This window comes from Lepidochelys olivacea (assembly GCF_965140295.1).
Source record: "Lepidochelys olivacea isolate rLepOli2 genome assembly, chromosome: 4".
NCBI lineage: Eukaryota > Metazoa > Chordata > Testudines > Cheloniidae > Lepidochelys > Lepidochelys olivacea.
The window spans coordinates 95098098-95119143 of NC_140414.1; the positions used below are offsets into that span (position 1 = coordinate 95098098).

General features: G+C 40.7%; 2 protein-coding genes across 2 annotated transcripts in view; one reads left to right on the forward strand and one right to left on the reverse strand.

The window, feature by feature from the left end:
• PAICS (phosphoribosylaminoimidazole carboxylase and phosphoribosylaminoimidazolesuccinocarboxamide synthase) overlaps nt 1–21046 on the reverse strand; it is a gene marked incomplete at its 5' end in the record, with an annotated part of 61284 nt that overhangs the window by 20340 nt on the left and 19898 nt on the right. Inside the window, 5 exons of the mRNA XM_084625754.1 lie at nt 5963–6153; nt 8433–8495; nt 10528–10929; nt 12656–12727; nt 17664–17750. Coding sequence (XP_084481880.1) covers nt 5963–6153; nt 8433–8495; nt 10528–10929; nt 12656–12727; nt 17664–17750 — 815 coding nt within the window. The remainder of the gene's footprint in view (nt 1–5962; nt 6154–8432; nt 8496–10527; nt 10930–12655; nt 12728–17663; nt 17751–21046) is intronic.
• PPAT (phosphoribosyl pyrophosphate amidotransferase) overlaps nt 1–21046 on the forward strand; it is a 70068-nt gene that overhangs the window by 2488 nt on the left and 46534 nt on the right. The window lies entirely within an intron of this gene.

A 21046-nucleotide genomic window follows, 5' to 3' on the forward strand; every position in this document is an offset into this window, starting at 1 on the left:
TAGACTGTTTGAAACTTTCAAGCACTTGCTACGCAAGCTTTAATGTGCAGAGGTCTTAAGGATGAGTCTGTTGATTTAGCTTGATTATTTGAGAGCCAAGGAAAAAGGTCATTATAAAACTAGTATTTTGACAGGATGCCTTTAAAAAAACAAAAGTAGTTTTTTGGGGTGGAGGAGAGATATATGGAGTACTTTGAGCTACAAATTAAGTTAAAACGTCATTTGTGTCCTTGACAAGGGCAAATTTGAAAAAAGTCAGTCTTGGAACAATTGTGAGGCCTGTTAATTTTTCCCAAAGTAACTATTCTGGTGGGTATTTTTGACAGTAAAATGTGTCACTGCTATGTACAAAACATCTGAACCCATTTTGCTTGCTTCTGACCAAAAAGGAGAAATGTAGCCCCACTCTGTATGCAGAATTCCCATTGAAATTAGTGGGTGTTCAGCATATGGGATCGCTAGTAAATCAGGCTCTGTGTGGGATTTGTTATGAGAGTCCAAAAGCGGTAGAGACTGAGGGCTTGTCTATGCTACAGACACTATAGCTATGGCACTGCTGCTGTAGTGCTATAGTGTAAACACTTGCTACAATGGCAGAAGAGGTTTTTCCATTGCTGTAGATAATCCACTCCTCTCAAGAGGCGGTAGCAAAATTGATGGAAAAATTCTTTGATTGACTTAGTGGTGTCTATACTGGGGTGTAAGTCAGCTGAACTACATATCTCAGAGGGGTGGATTTTTCACACCCTCCCCCCCAAGCCAGTGTATCTAGGTTGATTAGGTGTTGATTAGGCCTCAGACTTCATTGGTATGCTTTTCTTCACCAACATGGCTGCTACTCTAAAACCTATTTTTATTCAACTTTCACAATGTTACCAGTTTGGGGTGAAGAAGTTGTAATCTATTTTACTAACTAATAAGTTTAACAGTATCTTCCCTCTTAGCCACAGATCTCCATATACCTAATTCGATATTGCAGGTTGGATCTCATAAGAGCATAAGAACGGCCATACCGGGTCAGACCTATGGTCCATCTAGCCCAGTATCTGTCTTCTGACAATGCCAGGTGCTCTAGAGAGGGAATGAACAGAACATCATAGGCAATGAACAGAATATTGTTGGCTTGTATTTCTGCTCTCAGTAGATAAACTTGATACATTGCCTGTTGTCTTCACACACAGACCCTGTTTTTTGTTTTTGAGAGAGAGAGTTTTAGCCTCTAGTAGCCAGACCACCTTGTATTATGATCCTGTCAGATTTTGCAGTAGAAGCAAGAGCAAGCCAGTTAAACACTTGGATTGGCGGCCTTCAAGGGTTGTGTAGATCCTACAAGAACTGGTGTTAATCATTCAGTATGTGGCTATTTCCCCTCTTAAAGCCATACCTAGTGAGATTTACACTATAGTTCAGATTAAAAGATCCGAAAGCACCTTTTCAAAGAGTAGTGGTATTTATCCTCTTATCCTGACTATGTTCAGTAATTAATTGTATTCTGTCTACATAAATTCCCCATGCCGTTTAAATTAGATAAGATTGTGGGTGTGTTGTGTACCTTAACTTTATTTCTTGGTTTTCAGAGGTTTCAGTTTAGCCACTCTACACATTTTGGAAGGGCACAGGGTACCACTGGGCATCCTTAATTATGTGTAAAGTTTTGGGGAATTTAATTTTCTTGGTTTAAAAAAAAAAAAGAAAATTCTCAGTAACCTAATGTACCACACTGCCCAGCTCTCACCCTTCACTGCTTCTGGTTGCTTTGCTTGGCAATGATTACTCTGTCACTGAATACACTGGGTGCATGTTAATTCCTTCACTGCCTCTGCATCGTCTTATGTCTCTTTGTCTGTCCAACACAGCTTGGTTCTCTCTCCTCCCCACAAGAGGCAGGTGTCACCATCAAACTTGCCGGTTTAGAAACTGGGTAGAGGGTGCAGAAACCGTGCAGGGACTAGCATGGAGTCAGTGAGAAATTTTTTTTAGTGGGGACACACATAGACATGGATGTGGAGGTTTGGGGGGGGACAGATAAAGCCCCCAATATCCCTCACTGTCCAGCTTGGCCCCCACCTTTCCACCTCCTCTTCAATGTACTGTTCCAACACCCTCCCTCACGTTCTCTCTCACTTTTTTGATCTCCCATTTTCTCTAACTGCTCAGAGACACCCCCCCCCATACTGCTCCAGTTATTCTAACAGTCTGTCCATCACACCCATTGCTCTGACCACCTGCGTATCCCTGCTTTTCTGAGCCCCACACAAATATCCCCCTACGACTCTAAGCTCTCCCACCCCATCAACTTCACCCCCTCTCTGCCACCCATCCGTAGGTCTATGCACTACAGTATAGCTTGCACTGACCTAGAGTTCCAAACTCCAAGGTTAAAAACTTCAGTACTGCTTCCCCAAAGGAGCAGTGGGTGCCATGCACTAATTGTGATCAGATGAGGAACAATTAAAGCCACAGTTTGAGACCCACATATGTGGGCAGAAAAAACCCCAGAAGAACGAATTGCTTTGTAAAATGCTGGGGTTTTCTGGGGAGAACTCTTATCTTGGTAACTACTTTCTCAAATGACCCCAATTTTGGATCCTAATGCTATCTAGCACCCCCAATAAATTTCAAGACCATGTGAGTGAGCCTGTGGATTTTAGAATATTTAGAACAGTTCCTCTTTAAACAGAAAAGGACACTTAACCCTAACAGTAGCACAGCAATCAAGGTAGTCAATTTGACTCGTTAAGCAAAAATGTTTTGAATGAGAATTCTAACTATTCAAGCAAATGAAGTGTTATTTGTAGAGCCATTTCAGTGGGACAGTGCAGGAGCATATGTTAGCGCCAAGTGCCTCATTATGGTGGACATATGTTACCATTTCTGAGCCAAAGGAATATGAACAGTGGAGGAAGGAAGTTTCTGAGAACATGATACATTTCCCAGGAACAAAGTGGAATGAAAATGGAGCATAGACAGCATGCATGTGCACCTGTTCTGAAAGTTGGCGGACAGTGAAATTCTGAAGAGTGAGGGTGTGCTTCCTAAGGAAAAGTAATTACTTCGAAAGTCACTCTTTAAAAAGTTATAGTATACTGAAAATGAATTTTTTTTCTTTCTGTGCTTCATGGTCTACCCTCTTCTCATTACACTGCATTACTGTCTTTAAAATGGTTTCAGAGTAGCAGCCATGTTAGTCTGTATCCGCAAAAAGAAAAGGAGTACTTGTGGCACCTTAGAGACTAACCAATTTATTTGAGCATAAGCTTTTGTGAGCTATAGCTCACTTCACGCTGAATGCATCCAATGAAGTGAGCTGTAGCGCATGAAAGCTTATGCTCAGATAAATTTGTTAGTCTCTGAGGTGCCACAAGTACTCCTTTTCTGGTTGTCTTTAAAATAACAACTGCCAGTTTTCAAGCCAATGTATATACCAAGCAGATTGCAGGACTGCTCTACCATAGTCTCTACTAGACAGTACTTTGACTAAAATGTTCTTCTCTGAAAGATCTGTTAAAAGAGTAATTTTTCTTACTGGAAAGATCAGTCTACTTTAGTGACTAAACTAAGATTCATTTTTGTTTGGTGTAGGGAGGAGGGAGGTTTGTGTTTGGTATTTTGTTTTTTTTCCTTCAGAACAATGTTGTGGGGGAGACTGGGATTCTGTTCTGGCTTGTGCCTCATTGAGAGAATTGTCTTTACTGCAGTGTTAACCCAGGTGTAGATAACTTGAGTTCTAATGAACTGTATCCTAGCTTGAATGAGAGCTGTCAGACTGCAATGGACCTAAACCCACTGTTTGTACTAGCAGCATGGAGTAGCTGAGTTCCCACTGGATTACTAGCTTCAGCGTTAATACCTCTAAAACTTCTAAGCCCTCTCCCCATGGGCCAACTAACTCCAGTTACGCAGTGCTTTAAACTCACTGTAAATACTTCCTCTTGTTTCTATTAAATCTGCTATCTATTATTTCATTGAGTGATCCCTGATTTTTTTATTGTGGGGGAAAAAGTAAATAATACTCACTCTATTCACATCATTCATTATTTTATAGACCTATCATATCCTTTTTTAGTGATCTCTTTTCTAAGATGAACAGCCCCTTCTAATATTTTTTTTTCTCCTCATATGGAAGCCATTCCATACCCTTGATCATCTTCGTTGCCTTTCTCAGAACTTTTTTCCAGTTCCACTATATTGTTTTTGAGAGGGGGCAATCAGAACTGGGCACAGTATTCAAAGTGTGGGTGCATGGATTTATATAATGGTATTATAATAATTTGTCTTATTTATTTTTTTTTAACTCCTTTCCTAGTAGTTCCTCACATTCTGTTAGACTTTTTGACTGCTGCTGTGCACAAGCTGAATTTTTCAGAGAACTATCCCTGGTGATTCCAAAATCAACTTTTTGAGTGATAACAGCTAATTTAGAAGCCATCATTACATATATGTAGTTGGGATTTTTTTCTAATGTGCTGCTGTACATATTAATAGGGTCAAACAGTTTCTGCAAGGGAAAACCATGTTTGCCTGGTTTCTTAGAATTGTTTGAAAAAGTTAATAAAATAGTAGATAAAGTCAACCCAGTGAAAATAACTTAACTTGGATTTTCAGAAGGCTTTGTATAAGGCCCGTCATAAGATTAACAGGGAAAATAAATAATTATGGGGTAAGAGACAGTCTTGTTGAGAACTAAAAAGTGGCTTAGTGATAGCAGTCATAGGCAATGGTTGCCTCTTAAAGTGGAGCGTGGATAATAGGGGGATTTCTGTATTCCTTATACATATCAATACTTAGGCAGTAGTAGACAGCGAAATGGTTCGCTGTTGACACAGAGTTGTTTCAATTATTGAAATCATAGTGGGCTATGAGAAACACCAGAAAGATTTAGACACATTAAGGGGTGGAATGGAATGACCATTCTCCAATATTTCTCACTGTAGTACGTAATTTTAACTTGAGCAAATTAAAGGTAATGTATCAGGTCGACTGTCAATGTTTCATTTACTTATTTGCTGTAAATTTACAGGAAAAAGATAGCTTTCCTGAACAACTTTATGAAAATGTCTAGTGCAAGGCAGCAGAAGTATGACTGATGCATTAGTTTTGACTATTTGTAGCGAAACTGACCAGTCTTGTTAATTTTATGCTGCTGCTTGAGCAGAAGCCCTGGCACTAGAATTTTCTGTCTGCAGATTTAGGAAATCAACATCATCAACACAATAATTTGGTGAGATTTTTGTTTTGTTCAGAGGAAGCTTGTATTTTTCACTTCCTACTCACTTTGCTAAAGGAAGCTGTGATAAAACTTTCAAGTATTTGAAGGTTATGAATGCAGAGAAGGACGCGTAACTGCTATGATGGTCAATAAGGGTGTAACTGCATGGGATGGGGTGAAATTTAAAGCAAAGGAAAATATAGGCTTAAAACAAGGTAAAATTTCCTTTCCATTAAGTCTGTTAATCTGTGGCATAATCTCTCAAGAGCAGAGATGGGAAAGCCATTCCTGTTTAGTTGTTAATAGCTCAAGCACAAATTTACTGTAGAGAAGCAATCCTGTACTAGTATGGATGGACTGGATCAGGGATCGGCAACCTGTGGCCGGCCAGGGTAAACCCCCTGGTGGGCTGGGCCTGTTTGTTTACCTTCCGCTTCCGCAGGTTTGGCCAATCGCGGCTCCCACTGGCTGCGGTTTGCCACTCCAGGCCAATGGAGGCGGTGGGAAGGGGCGGCCATCACATCCCTCAGCCTGCGTCACTTCCCGCAGCCCACATTGGCGGCCGAACCTGCAGATGCGGCAGGTAAACAAACTGGCCTGGCCCACCAGAGGTCTTACCCTGGCGGGCCGCATGCCAAAGGTTGCCGATCCCTGCCCTAGATAACCAAATAGATCTCTTCCGTCTCTGTAATCTGTGGATTGTGTGTATTTTCTTTTTGCATGCTAGTTTGGTAGAAAGTTCATTAAACCAACCTGTTTTATAGCTGGAGGATCACCATGCAGCTGTGTTCTGCTGATGTCTTGTGTTTCCTCCTGTTTACAAAGCCTTTCTAAAAGTGCTTTTTTGCCTTCTGTTACTGTATGCATTCTGTCCGTTAAACTTCTTCGAAACAGTACTACAGCTTTCTCAGAAGCACTCTTCTTAAGCGGACCAGGTGATGATTCTGTAGAAGAAAGCACCGTATGTTATTGGAGAGGGGGAGAGAGAGGCATAGCAATGTAAAGAGAAGACAAACAAAGTGATGAGTCTACACTGTATAACTCTACAGACTGGCATACACTTGTTTTCTAAAGCTATTATTCACCAACCACATCTTGCTGGTGGGGAGAAGAATTGCCTGATGTATCTGGGTCATAGAGCTGGTCAGAAATTCTGTGATTAACATTTTTCTGTTGAAAAAAGCTGATTTGTCAAATCGAAACTTTAATACCATGTCCAACAGGGAGTGAATCTGACCAGTTTCTTGTAAAATCACTGTTAAACCTCAGGTATTCAAACTTTTCTACTTGCCACTCACAAGTGCTCTCTTCAGACTGTTTATAAGCTGATAATAAATGAAAATATTTAATTGCCCAGCCATAGTTCTTTCTTAGCTTCAGTTTATACCTCTTTTCTGAGCAGGGTAATCTCAGAAATGTGACATTTAACTGCTCTGTATATAGATCTGAAGTCTTCTTTGTGACTGGAAACCTGTATATTTGGTGTGATTTTTTTTTTTTTTTTTTAACTTTTGTGCATCCCCTGGTTTTAATCCTGGAAACTGTAGTCATCCTCTCCCCTCCCCAGCACTTGGATAGCTTTGCTGTAATATGTAGACTTGTATTGCTTCAGATATGATCTTGCTAAATTTCTGTGTAATACCATACTCTTTTCTGATTTGTGCTCTATTCCTTTCTCTGTATCCCAGTGCTTGTTTATTGTATTCTAACAGCTGCCTGATATCAAGCTGATAGTGCTTCATTTTTCTCCACACTACTGTCCTCTACTCCTTACATTCCGATCCTGTCTCTGGTCAGTGTGTTGAATCTTGTAACCACTTAAGATATAACTCATATGGTCACGAACAAGGAAAACCCTTTTCCTGTTAGTTGACACCTTTGCTATGTTAGGCTGATCCATCCTATACAGTTTATCTTTAGGAAAATGACTAAAAGGTACAAATGGAAATCATGATTAAAATTTGGTTATTTAAATAGCTCTGATTTAAATTAGTCCGCCCTTAACAAAGCCACTTGTTCAGCAAATAGAACATCACTATAAGTGATCTTCTAGCTAACCATTTACATTAGCCTAGTGAGTACTGTGCTGACAGTCTCTTGTTTAATCTGTATTTCCATTATTTACTTACTAAGGAAAGCATGGTACCTCTTTTTTGAGTTTATGCTGACACTAACAGGCCAGTCTTCTCCCCTTAACGTGTTTCCTTTTGTTCATGATAGTGATTCTAGAATCTTCTCAATATGGAAGTTAGGCTCACAGGTTTATAGGCTTCTGGTGCTTTCTCTGGTGTCTTGTTAGCATCTCACCAGTGTGCAGTGGGCACCAAACACCTCCAGTCTTGAGTGGTTTTTATTTGGCCTTCTTTCAGATGGCTCAGATGCCATCCATCCAGAACAGTGTCTTTACCTTTTCTGAGGTCTTAGTCTTCAAGGCCTGAGAAATTTCAGTTGGTGACATATTTCTCTCCCTCTTAGTAAGCACTGGGACAAAGAAATCACACAATTTCCCCACAGAATCTTGATTAGCCTAATAAGTAAGGCTATGTTTTAGTCATGGGTATTTTTAGTAAAAGTCATGGACAGATCACAAGCCGTAAACAAAAATTCACGGCACATGCCCATCCATGACTTGTACTATATACCTGTGACTAAATCTCGGGGGGGGGGAGGGGGGGGAGCAGCGGTGTGTGGCCTGGCTCTGTGCTTCCCTGGAAGCGTCGACATCGCTCTCTCTCAGCTCCTAGGCGGAGGTGCCTCTGCGCACTGCCTCCGTCCTGAGTACCAGCTCTGCAGCTCCCATTGGCTGGGAACTGTGGCTAATTGGAGCTGCGGGGGGCAGTGCTGGCAGGCAGAGGCAGTGTGCAGAGCCCTCTGGCTGCACCTCCCCAGGAGCTGAGGGATGTTGCCGCACCGCCCAAAGCCCTCACCCCTTCCCACATCTGATCTGCCCCCCACTCCTGCTGCTGGAGGAGGGGAGCACGGTGGCCTGAGACTGCCACAACAGCAGCCTGTGCAGCTGGCCCTGGGGCTGCCCGAGCTGCTCAGGTGGCCTCCAGGCCAGCCGCACTAGCTGCTGCAGAGGTCACGGAATCCGTGACTTCCTTGACAAACTAGCAGCCTTACTAATAAGTGATTGATTGTTTTACAGCTTGAATATTTGATGAAACTTGCACCTCGCATTCAACATTATTTGCATATCCTCAAAAAGGCAAAAAACTCTTACCATCAGATGCTTTTCTCTTGATACCCCAAGGTCCTGTGTTTGTGATAATGTCTCCCACTGATTCTTATAAAAGAAAAACAAAGTATTCTGTGAACGAATATACTTTTAGAGGTGTTCTAAAAACAGACAAACCAAAAAAAGTCTTTATGATACGTAAGTAATGTTTAGAGAAGGTGACTCAGAGCAGGAATAGGAATGTCCTGGACAAGTTAGGTGCCACTAGAAAGTATGTTTGCATTCACAAATTTGATGCTCAAAATCAGATGAGCTTTGCTACGAAGTTATCACATGTCAGTACTCCTTTCTGGTGCTGACCTGAGAGATAGCTCAGTGGTTTTGAGCATTGGCCTGCTAAACCCAGGGTTGTGAGCTCAGTCCTTGAGGGGGTCATTTAGGGATCTGGGGCAAAAAAAATTGGGGATTGGCCCTGCTTTGAGCAGGGGGTTTGACTAGATGATCTCCTGAGGTCCCTTCCAACTCTGATAGTCTGAGTCTATGAGACAGCCATGAGCTGACACTGGTGTAAGAGTTCATTAAATTCTCAAATGATTCATTGTCAAACTATAGCATTACATTTTTTTCTTCAGTGCAAGTTTGTGAAGACCGCATTAGGATACCAAAATGAAAGCAATATCTCTAAATCTTTTTAAATAAAGAATGGGAGTACTTGTGGCACCTTAGAGACTAACCAATTTATTTGAGCATAAGCTTTCGTGAGCTACAGCTCACTTCATCGGATGCATACTGTGGAAACTGCAGAAGACATTATATACACAGAGACCATGAAACAATACCTCCTCCCACCCCACTCTCCTGCTGGTAATAGCTTATCCAAAGTGACCACTCTCTTTACAATGTGTATGATAATCAAGGTGGGCCATTTCCAGCACAAATCCAGGTTTTCTCACCCTCTGCCCCCCCCCCCCCAACTCACTCTCCTGCTGGTAACAGCCCATCCAAAGCGACCACTCTCCCCACAATGTGCACGATAATCAAGGTGGGCCATTTCCAGCGCAAATCCAGGTCTTCTCACCGCCCCCCCCCAACTCACTCTCCTGCTGGTAATAGCCCATCCAAAGTGACCACTCTCCTTACAATGTGTATGATAATCAAGGTGGGCCATTTCCAGCATAAATCCAAGTTTAATCAGAACGTCGGGGGGGGGGGTAGGAAAAAACAAGGGGAAATAGGCTACCTTGCATAATGACTTGGGTGGCGCGGCAACATAAGTCATTATGCAAGGTAGCCTATTTCCCCTTGTTTTTTCCTCCCCCCCGGACGTTCTGGTTAAACTTGGATTTATGCTGGAAATGGCCCACCTTGATTTACACATTGTAAGGAGAGTGGTCACTTTGGATGAGCTATTACCAGCAGGAGAGTGTGTTTGTATGTGTGGTTTTTGGAAAAGGGGGGGGGGGGCGGGGAGTGAGAGAACCTGGATTTATGCTGGAAATGGCCCACCTTGATTTACACATTGTAAAGAGAGTGGTCACTTTGGATAAGCTATTACCAGCAGGAGAGTGGGGTGGGAGGAGGTATTGTTTCATGGTATCTGTGTATATAATGTCTTCTGCAGTTTCCACAGTATGCATCCGATGAAGTGAGCTGTAGCTCACGAAAGCTTATGCTCAAATAAATTGGTTAGTCTCTAAGGTGCCACAAGTACTCCTTTTTCTTTTTGCGAATACAGACTAACACGGCTGTTATATTCTTTATTAAGGTTTCAGAGTAACTTGAGGTTGATTCTGTTTATGAGGTAGGTAATAATTACATCTGGGCTAAAATATAATCCTAGGCAGCAATGTTTATCAGCCCAGGACACAGCTGTTATCAAATTAACGGGGAACACTTTTATTATAGAGAGATGGGCTCCCTGTCCTTTATCCCTTCATTTTGCTTGGATACAATAAAGCCTATGCTCTTATTTGCTACTGCTCTCAGAATTCACCGTGCATGTTATTTTACAAAACCTGTCTGACCACCTCTACAACCTGTCACTTCAACTAACTCCAATGCTGAATGTCAAAGAGCGCAAAATTGTCATGTTTATAAGTTTAGTCTTAAGAGAGTGGTATTTTCACTACTGTTCTAATACCTGATATGAGGTTAGAACTTTCACATCCCCAGCTAGATGCAACTAGAGGTTGTCTTCTGAAGATGCAGTCAACTTCATCGTAAAACCTCATCTTTCGTCTGGGATTGCCAAGATGATCATTTTCTTTTTGCAGTGCACGGTATTCATATTTTAAGTTCTTGTACTTTGTGCGACATTGCTTCCAGTCTCTGTCTATGCCAATTTTCATTAACCTTCTGGCAATCTCCTCAAAGATTTCTTTATTTCTTGTTGCACCTTCAAGCATTTGTTGTATCTTCTCATCTGACCATATATTTATCAGAGCTCTGACTTCATTATCACTCCAGTGTTTTCCTGCTCCTGTATCATGAACTGTAATAACCCTAAAGTGATTCTGTGCTTCATCCAGAGGAATTAAATTGTCTGAAAATATGAATGAAACAAATAACGGGATTGCAGAATACACAAAAATAAAAGTATATCTATAGTTAAATTTTATTCAGTAATGGAGTGTGGAGTGAATTAACATTTGAACTAGGATTTCTGAATATTTTCTCAGGACTTTAAAGGTGTATATGTTGCAATAATATATGGGAACAATTCAGTCATGCATGCAAAAATATTTTTCTGCTTATGAAACTTAAGTTATCAGTGCCTTCAGATGGTAACAGATTTTTGTCCGTGTGTTTTTATTGTTGCAATGTATTATTAACTTTAAAACATTTGTATCCAAGCTGTACAGAGAGTAGCAATTAGATTTCAAGCATAAACAGCAACTTCTGTATCAGTAATAAGAGGAAAATATTTTCATATTAACTTTAAAAGTAGAAAGGGATGTACTAGTACAAATGCATCATGAAGGTGAAAATTGTAGCAGGTAGACTAGATGAGCAAAAGCCCAGTATCTGGAAGTTTCCTAGTGTCCAGGTGGTGATATCAGTCATAAATTGGGTATAGCGCAAAGTGAGAGTTCGAACACCAAGAGCAAGTACATTTTGTTACTGTATGGGAACAAGTACTGTATGAAATAAATTTAAAGGTTAGTGTTTAAGATTTTGAACCTAATTCTTAGGTATTCGGGAAGTCAATGTAACCGTCCAAATAGAAGTGTAACATAATACAAGGTTAAAAAGTACTGTATCTAATGAACTGTAGAGTGTTGGATATACTGCAGAATGAGACTGGTGATGAAAGCTAGAAAGAGACTTTTTAAAAATGATTGTCTGGAATTGGCTAAAACACAAAGCTGTATTTTTGGAGCTGGCTCAGTTGAATATGTAATTTAAGATTAAATAATTAAGGGTGACAGAATTCTACTAATACTTCAATATGAGTGAGAAATATATTTAAAGAAAACAAACAATGGGACAGTCCAGCAAATTACATAAGCAGAAGCTTAACTACAGACATGAACTTTCAGCTTCAATGGGACTATACCCATGCCTGTAGTTAAGTACGTGCTTATGTAATTTGTTGGAATGTAACCTCTGTTCATAGTGATTGTGTGGTAGCAGCTCTCTCTGGTGCTTGTACAGAAAATACCTATATGCACTATGGCTCCATTCTAGCAATTCTTGCTGCTAGAACAGAGCCTAGTGCGTGGACGGTGCTCCTGCCCCACTGAGTAGAGCTGGTATAGGGACTGCTCCTCAGTGAATCAAGGTATTGGAGGCCGTTTCAGCGGGTTCACACCCGATAGCTGCCACCAGGATCCAGTCTGGAGGCTCGGAGCATACATATTAGGGAATATGAAGGGATTGTGATCCCTACCATGATTATAGATGCACCCAAACTTGAGTGAAAAACACATTTTTGTCTCAAGTGTAGATTAGATGATTTCACTTCAGTTAACTTGAGACAGTACTGATGGAACAATAGTTGATCTAACTGAAACCTTAAAATGGGAGCAATGGTTTACAAGATGAATGTACACATTTTACCTCTGTGTATAATTAAGACAGGTGTTTTGGTAGCTAAACGTTTACTATGTGTCTCTGACAATTCAGTTTTATCCACAGCTGAATTGAAGTAGATGATAAACAATGGCAGCTGGAATCCACAGTAGAGATCAGGTTGTCTTGGGCTATTGTGATTGAAATTACACTTTTTTTTTTTTTTTAAACTGAGATGTGTACAACTGGACACTTACCTGTCCCGGTTATCTGTTTCACTACTGATGGGCCAGATATATCCTCTGAAGTAGTGCTTATAGAATCATCATCTATCAAAAAATGCAGTTTTATGTTAAATCTGTTTAGATATGTGAGTTGTGTATATTCTCCCCACCTTCTGCAGATCCATAATAACAACTTAAATTAAAAAGATTGTAGTAACATTAATGCTTAGATACAGCTGTCTCAACCAGTTTGCCTTGCCTTTAGAAAAAAAAATCAGAATTAAACTAAGACCTTTTTAACTTATCTGATGGATCTCCCCAGTACTTGGCAATTCAAATTATTGCCAAGCAAATACAAATGTGATGTAAATATAGACCGTACTGTTGCTGTTTTATGCCTCACTTTGCATTTAGTATAATAACTATATATTATACACATTACAAGTTACTTAGCACAGGAACTCTGTTAAAGTCGTTTGGTTTATAAAATGGACAGAACTGGCAGAGCCACTGATTTGATGAAGTTCTGTCTCATGATTGTGATATTTACATTTTAACCTGTACAGTTCTAATTATTAGCTAGAGATTGTCCAGTGATTAGGGCACTAGCTTGGTAATGGGAAACCCAGATCCCTCTGTTTCCTGCTCCACCACACACTTCCTATATGCCCTTGGACAAGTCACTTAGTCTCTCAGTGCCTCAGTACCTTATCTATAAAATTGGAATAATTGTACTTCTCAGAGGGGTGTTGGAAGGATAAATGTTAATCATTGTGAGGCATTCTAATATCTCAGTAATGGGGGCCAGATAAGTACCTTAGGCTCAGAGGTCTTCAAGGGGGTACATCAACTCATCTAGATATTTGTATAGTTTTAAAACAGGCTACATTAAAAAGCACTAGTGAAGTCAGTACAAACTAAAATTTCATATATATATAGATTTGTTTATACTGCTCTGTATACTATACACTGAAATGTAAATACAATATTTATGTTCCAATTGATTTACTTTGCTTATTTCATGATTATATGGCAAAAATGAGTTTTTCAGTAATCATGTGCTCTGTCACTTTTGTATTTTTATATCTGATTTTGTAAGTTTTTAAGTGAGGTGAAACTTGTGGGTACACAAGACAAATGAGACTCTTGAAAGGGGTACAATAGTCTGGAAAGGTTGACAGCCACTGCCTTAGAGGGTATCTTCACTGCCCAAAAAAAAAGTGGTGGTTGTGTGTGTGTGTGTGTGTGTGTGGTTGTTTTGTTTTTACACATAAAGATAACTCTGTTAATTGCTAAAGTCATAATCAGGGCCACCTTTACCCATACACAAAGCTGCTTAGGGCACCAGGAAATTTTGATGTCCCCTGCGCGGTTGCGTGCTGCTCCGGCTCTTTCCTAGGCCCTGGGCTCTTCCCGCCCCAGCCCCACTCTCCTGAAGATTGCAGCCAAGCCCGACCCTGCACTCACGGCGGCATAGTAAGTAGAACGACCCGGCCTCAGCCTGTTTTGCTCCCCTGACTCCCAGCCATGCCACCGGCGAGTGCTGGGGGGGGCGGTTCCCCTCTCCCCCCAAGCCTGGGAGCCAGGGGAGTGGAGCAGCCTGTGGCCCCAGGCCTCCGCGGGTGGGGGCTGGCCACAGGCCTCAGCGGGGCGGGATGGCCATTTCCTGCTGGAAATGGATTGACCTGGCCCCAGCCTGCTCTGCTCCGCTCCCCTGACTCCCAGGCTTGGGGGGAGGGGAGAATTGCCCCCCCCCCCCCCCCCGCACTTGCTGGTGGCACGGCTGGGAGCCAGGGGAGCAGAGCAGGCTGGGGTTGGGTCACTCCACTTCTTACAGGAAGTGGCCAGCCCGCTTGCCCGTGGAGGACAGCAAAATAGCTAGGTACAGCCTTGGTCATAATCCTAATATTTTTCAGCTGTCCTTGAAGGAGGATAGCATGGCTAGCTGTCTATCAAAGGCTTTGTCTTCATAGCTAAAAAGGTGTTGTGGAGGCAAGGCAGAGGTAGTTTGTTCCTCAACTAGCTACATCAAGATAAATCCTAAGTGACTGGGGGAAGGAGAAGGACTGACAGACAGCCATGCTGTTCTCCTTCTGCAGTCCTTCTTACTAGCAGGACAGTGGGGTGGGAGGAGGTATTGTTTCATGATCTCTGTGTGTATATAATGTCTGCTGCAGTTTCCACGGTATGCATCCGATGAAGTGAGCTGTAGCTCACGAAAGCTTATGCTCTAATAAATTGGTTAGTCTCTAAGGTGCCACAAGTACTCCTTTTCTTTTTGCGAATACAGACTAACACAGCTGTTACTCTGAAACCTTTCTTGTTTTGTTTTTCTTCTCTTCAAAGGTGTGTGTGCTTTTTTTGTTTTTTTTCATTGTTTTTAGTGCTTTGTTTTTTTTCCCCACACACACACAAGTGTAGATCCTGTCTACCCTATATTTACAGGAAAGTTCAATGGACAGTTGAAAAATATTAGCATTGTCTTTAAAAATTAACTGAGAGATGTGACTTTAAAAGAGTTTAAACCATCTAAGTTAAAGGGCTTCTTTAATATAGTGGGCTGATGTGGTTATCAAGTAGGGATTGCCATTTGGGTTTTCACATGTGCTGAATCCCAATGATGCCTTCATTATAGAAAATAGTAGAGTTAAATCAACAGATGGAATGATTTTTGTGCCCCTTTGGAGGGAGCCATGTTCAGCCTGCTTCAGTTGAAGGGAAAGACTCTAATGTAGGGCTTTATTGATAGCTTACCCGTACTGTTCCATTAATACAGATTTGCATTCTGTATAGTACACAAACCTCTATTAAATAGTAATAAAAATAAAAAGTTAAAGGTTTTAAGCTTTGTTAGGAATCTTTAGAATTCTTGAAAACGTCAATGTTCATCAGAACACAAGTCTCATGACACAAGACTCCCCCCCCTCACCCCCCCCCTTCGTTCCTGAGTCAGGTTTTTATGTAAAAACTTTGATTTCTTCAAGGCCAGAATTTTACTGCCTAATGTGAGTTTTGTCACTGACTTCAGTAGGGCTAGGATTTCACCCTTTCTGAGGTTTCAGGATCTGGAGGAAGGTTGAGTTTTCTCCTCTTTCCTTGTTTTTGGATACTTGGATGTCTTAGGCCACTTGGGCTTTTAATAAAGGACAGGGCTGTGTGTACTCTTGTAAACATATAAGATCACTAGTAAATAAGCATGACTTTATTGGATGCAATCAGGATAAGTGAGATTAATATTCTACATGTAAATTAGTTCTTAGCAGTTATGCAGCTCTTTATACCTTTAATTATATTTTGAAAGGATTTTACAAATATTTGTATCTTCATAAAAATACACCTAAGTCTAAATTTTATAGAAAGGCAAACTGATTCAGAAATTATACTTCATGCCATAAACCAACCATTAATTGTCTCATTACAAAAAATTAGCAAATTATTCCATAATTGCCCTTTATGGGAATCTTTGCACTTTCCTCTGAAACGTAGGACTAGCTACTGTTGTACTGAATCAGAGGACCACTTGGTCTGATTCGTATGGTGATTCTTATGCTTTTAAGTGACCTGACCAAGGCAACCCAGTGAGTCAGTGATAGGAATTCCTGCATTCTAATCCCATGCTCATTCCTCTCAACCATGTTGTGTTTTTAACCTATTTGTGCACTGCTGTCTTTAAATGATTCATATTGTGGAATGGATATTGCATGACAGGAACAGAAAACCAATTGATTTGCATAGTACGCAAATGAAAATATTCACATGACATCTTATTATTCATAGTATCATTCTACAGGAAAAGTTCTTCCTGCATTCATGTGACTTGGCTGTGTCTCTGAACCTAGATGGATGTTGTTTTGCCCTGTTCTCAATATAGTTTTGTCTCTCCATACAGTGTCGCCTTCATAGAATTGCTTTGATGTAGTTGTGGTTGTCGTAGAAATCATAGAAATGTAGGACTGGGAGGGACCTTGCTAGGTCATCTAGTCCAGTCCCCTGCACCGAGGCAGAACTATCCCTGACAGGTGTTTGTGTAACCTTTTCTTAAAAGCCTCCAATGACTGAGATTCTACAACCTCTAGGTAAATTGTTCTAGTGCTTAACTATGCTTACAATTAGTAAGTTTTTCCTAGTATCTAACGTGAATCTCCCTTGCTGCAATTTAAACCCATTACTACTTGTCCTGTCCTCCGTGGTTAAGGAGAACAATTTATTACCCTCTTCTTTATAACAACCTTTTATGTACTTGAAGACTATCAGGTTTTCCCCCTCAGTCTTCTCTTCTCCAGACTGAAACAATTAAGTTTGTTTAATCTTTCCTCCTAGGTCATGTTTTCTAGACCTGTAATCATTGTGGCGTAAACCTGTGGTATTTTAGCGCATTTTGATGCCATGTGGGAGACCTGTAGATTCCAGATCAGCCTTGTACCCTTTAATCCCAAATGTGACTTGGTTTTGTCCTTATCTGGCTTCTATGCTCATTGATTCTGAAACATCAGTATATCTCGTCTACTTTCATGACTAACTGTTTTAATTAGGCCATTTTTTCTCAAATGCTTGACATGAGATACGCATTTATAAATTAGTGATTTGAATTAAATTTCTTAATAAAATAAGTCATAACATCTCTATTGCAATTATTGGATTGTGATCCATACATACATTTCTTAAAAGAACTGCACTAGCATAAAATGGTTTGAAAAGCCTGAATAGTCCTAAAATGGCCACTGCTGTTGAGTGGCAGCTGTTTTAGGTGTTTGGCCAATACTTTCTAGTTTTTGGATAAAATAAGATCAAATACAAAAAGTATTTATGTCCAACATAGTACTGTAAAGTGTAACTGTGTTCTTTTTTTAATTCGTGATTTGTAAATTAGCATTTTTAGGGGAATCTTGTGTATGTACAATTAAATGGTGTGATAAAACAAAAACTGTATTTGTGCTACTGAACGCTTTAAAAATGTTAACTTTTTACTTCATAAAACAGCATAATAATCCACTAAAATGGGATAGACTTCCAAGATTATTATGGAAAACTCTTACCTTACCTATGTCAATTGTCTCTCTCTTTATATGTGTCGGTTCCAAGTCTTCTGGGATGAAATTAATGAAGTCCTCTTTATCTTCAGGGATTTCTGTGTAAATTCATATAATTAGTATTTTTTTATAATTAGTGTCTTAATTTATGTCTTAAACATAACCACCCACACACCAGAGCTTCTGTAATAGCAAATTCATGCTATTAGAGTAATAACTCTCATTGTTAATTCACTTAAATGTTTTGCTCTCTTGGACTGTTGGCTAAAAAATATGATGGCAACAGTGAAACAAACCTGGGATATCATTAAAAAGATTCTTCTAGTTAGAATAAATACCATGTGATTTATAATTGGTCAGTTTAAGTTAGGGAATGGAATTGACATCAGTGAATTATTTAGATGGTAAGCTCTTTGGGGGAACTACTATTTCTTACTATGTGTTTGTACAGTGTCAGATCTCATTTGGGGCCTCTAGGTACAACAGTAACACAAAATAATAACGAACTGACAATGCATGTGTGCATTTTATAAGGTGGCAATATAGTGATTCTGGTAAAGGGTTTGGTTCAATGACTTCCATGGACTGACTTTAGTGGGCATTGAATCAGACTGAAAAAGGGCAAGAAATGCATAGTCTGCCTTTTCAGTGGTAGTGCATTGTGATGCCATGTTCACAGTGTATCTGTGATGGAAGACTGACAGTAGAGGAGAATGCTACACTTGCAATCCACAAACAAGACACATTCTAAAAATGTGCCATTTCTTTACATTGTGCTACCATGACTTGCCTTTTTCTCTGCTGGCTACTGCTGACATGCGTCTATGTTTGTTTTTCTCTGGGATGGGGAGGAGTGCTTGTCTCCCATTTAATTGGTTCTCTTCCATTTGGTGGCGCTCCCTTTGTAACTGGCAAATGAGGCAAGAATTTATTCGTATCCTTATTATGCAGCTGAAGAAACTGATATAGAGAGGGTAAAAGCACGAGGCTGTAGAACGGGTCAGTGGCTGGCTTCTAGGCCTGTTCTCAGTCCATTGGAGAACACTACCATTAAACATTAATCAACAAAATGTGATCTGTAGCTTTAACAAGTTATTAAAAATGTACCAAAAAAATCAGTGTGGACTTGTTTTGCTTTTGTCAATTGTTGCTTTGCTTTAGCTTTCTGTACAACATTCACATCATAATGCTCATTTCCTATGAGCCAAGAATCTAGACTGTGTCAGCTTTTTCTGAAATTACTGCTAAAAGTTTAGTGAAGGGCACTCTGGGTATGTTTGCACTGCTGCTGGAAGAGAACCTCTCAGCCTGGGCAGGCAAACTTTCACTAGCTCCGTTTAAGCTGGTGTGCTAAATATAGCAGTGTGGATGTTGCAGCTCTGGTTAGCCAACTGAGCTCAAACCTATGGGGTCAGGTAGGCTTGAAAGTCTGAGTTGCTGCCCAAGCCATAGCGTCAATGCTGTTTGGTTAGTTATTTGCACACTAGCGAGTCTGTCTATCCGTGCTGGGCGTCTCTCTCCCAACTGCAGTGTAGACATAGACTTTTAGACCCCATCTACACAGAGCAAACATCAAGCACACTCTTTTACCTTAGTTCTAATATGCCTTGGCTCCATCAACACTGGTTAGTCAAACCAAGTTATGAGCATTTGCCAATAGCCACATTCAATCTTTACTTTATGCATGATCAGCTTGGTATGAAGCAAGACAGTTTGCTGTGTTCATTGGGGATTAGAGCAGTATAGTAGCAGCTTCTCTAGTCATCTTCTTCATTCCTTCATAGACCATCTCTTCGCATCCCATTTTCTTCGGTTTGTGGGCAGGAATTAGGAGTCTGTTTCATAAATTTCAGTCTCATGTTCGTCATCTGTAGCACAAATTGGCTGCCTAAGAACCTGAAGATGTCGAAACTAGAGAACATTGCTGCAGGGTAAAGAAACTCTTTATTCCTAGATTACCAAGCTTGTAAAAATTCCCTGCAGCTTTTCAGAGAAAATAAAATGCTGGGCAGATCTGTGGCACTGTGTACGTAGGGCTGAGACTCTGTGGATGTATGCATTATTTGACTGTCCAAGTGACTGAAACAGAAAACATCCAGTACTCTGCCTACCCCATTTTGCTGAAATGCATTATGTTAGGATCCGAAATCTGTATCTGTCACCTGTCTTGCCAAAAGTCCTGAGCACCCAGCAGCAGCCATAAAGAGGCCATTTATTTGGGTGTCCGATAAGTATGGATTTAAGCACCAAACTTTAAGCACAGTGTTTTTAAAGTCATGGCCTAGGAACTTAGGAAGATTACCTACAGATCTGCTTGAACTTGCGTTCTAGTAAAATCAAAAGGGTGGGGGAAGCCCTAAGAAAGATTAGATTTATTTATTTTTTTTTTTTAAAGCATGTTAGGAAGATAGCTTTTTGGAAGCTTCTTCTCTTTCTTCACTGATCTTTCATATATCAAGACTAAGAGAAATTATAAAATTAAACCAAGTACTTAATATTGTAAGGACCTCATCCATGGTCTTGATAGATAGGTCTATGGAAAATTTGATATACTGGGTCAGAATAGACTAGTTTTACCTCTGCATGAATTCAGTTTCACCCTTTGTATGAGTAGAAGTAATTGTCCACTCTGAATACGTTTCTAGAATGAACCCTGCCTAAAAGTTGTCTTTAAAAAAAAATCACTGAAAATAAATATATATTTAGTGTTTGATATGGATTCATGAAAAATATGACTAGTTCATGCCCTGTAGCAGAATAAGCAAAACTTAACAATGGATTTAGACTCTCCTGGACCATGGTTTCTCAACCTCTGAGTCATGACCCAAAATTGAGTCGCCAGAATGTTTCAGAGGGTTGTGTGATAGCTCCTCTCTCTTAGGGCTGGCTGGGCTCGCCTCCCTGCTCTAGGCACTGCAACCTCCGGGGTCCGAGTGCTACTCAGTTTTAGCCCAGCTGTCATGATGGCGGGAGCCCTGGTAGACCTGTGAGCTCGGTCATAACTTCACTCTCACAGATTTGGCCCAGTCAGGGGGGCAAGGCCAAACCTGAGTGGCACTGCAACCCCAGAACTTGCAGTGGCTGGAGTTGGGAGCCAAGCCCAGCCAGCCCCACAGCACAGGAATTGTTACTGTGGGGTAAGTGCTGGGCAGGACCCAACCCCCCACCTGGGGGGTCAGGAGCTGACCAAAACCACTCCAGGGTCTCCCCCTCAAGACTGTTTATTGGGTTGCAACAGGCCATAAACATTTACTAATGGTCCTGAGCCCCAGAAGGTTGAAAACCACTGTCTTAGGCTTTTATTGCCAAAAATTAAGACACTTTTGTAATAAATGCCTTACTTTGGCATCCTCTGCTAGAAAATCCATTGAGACCGCTACTGGAATGCAAAGGT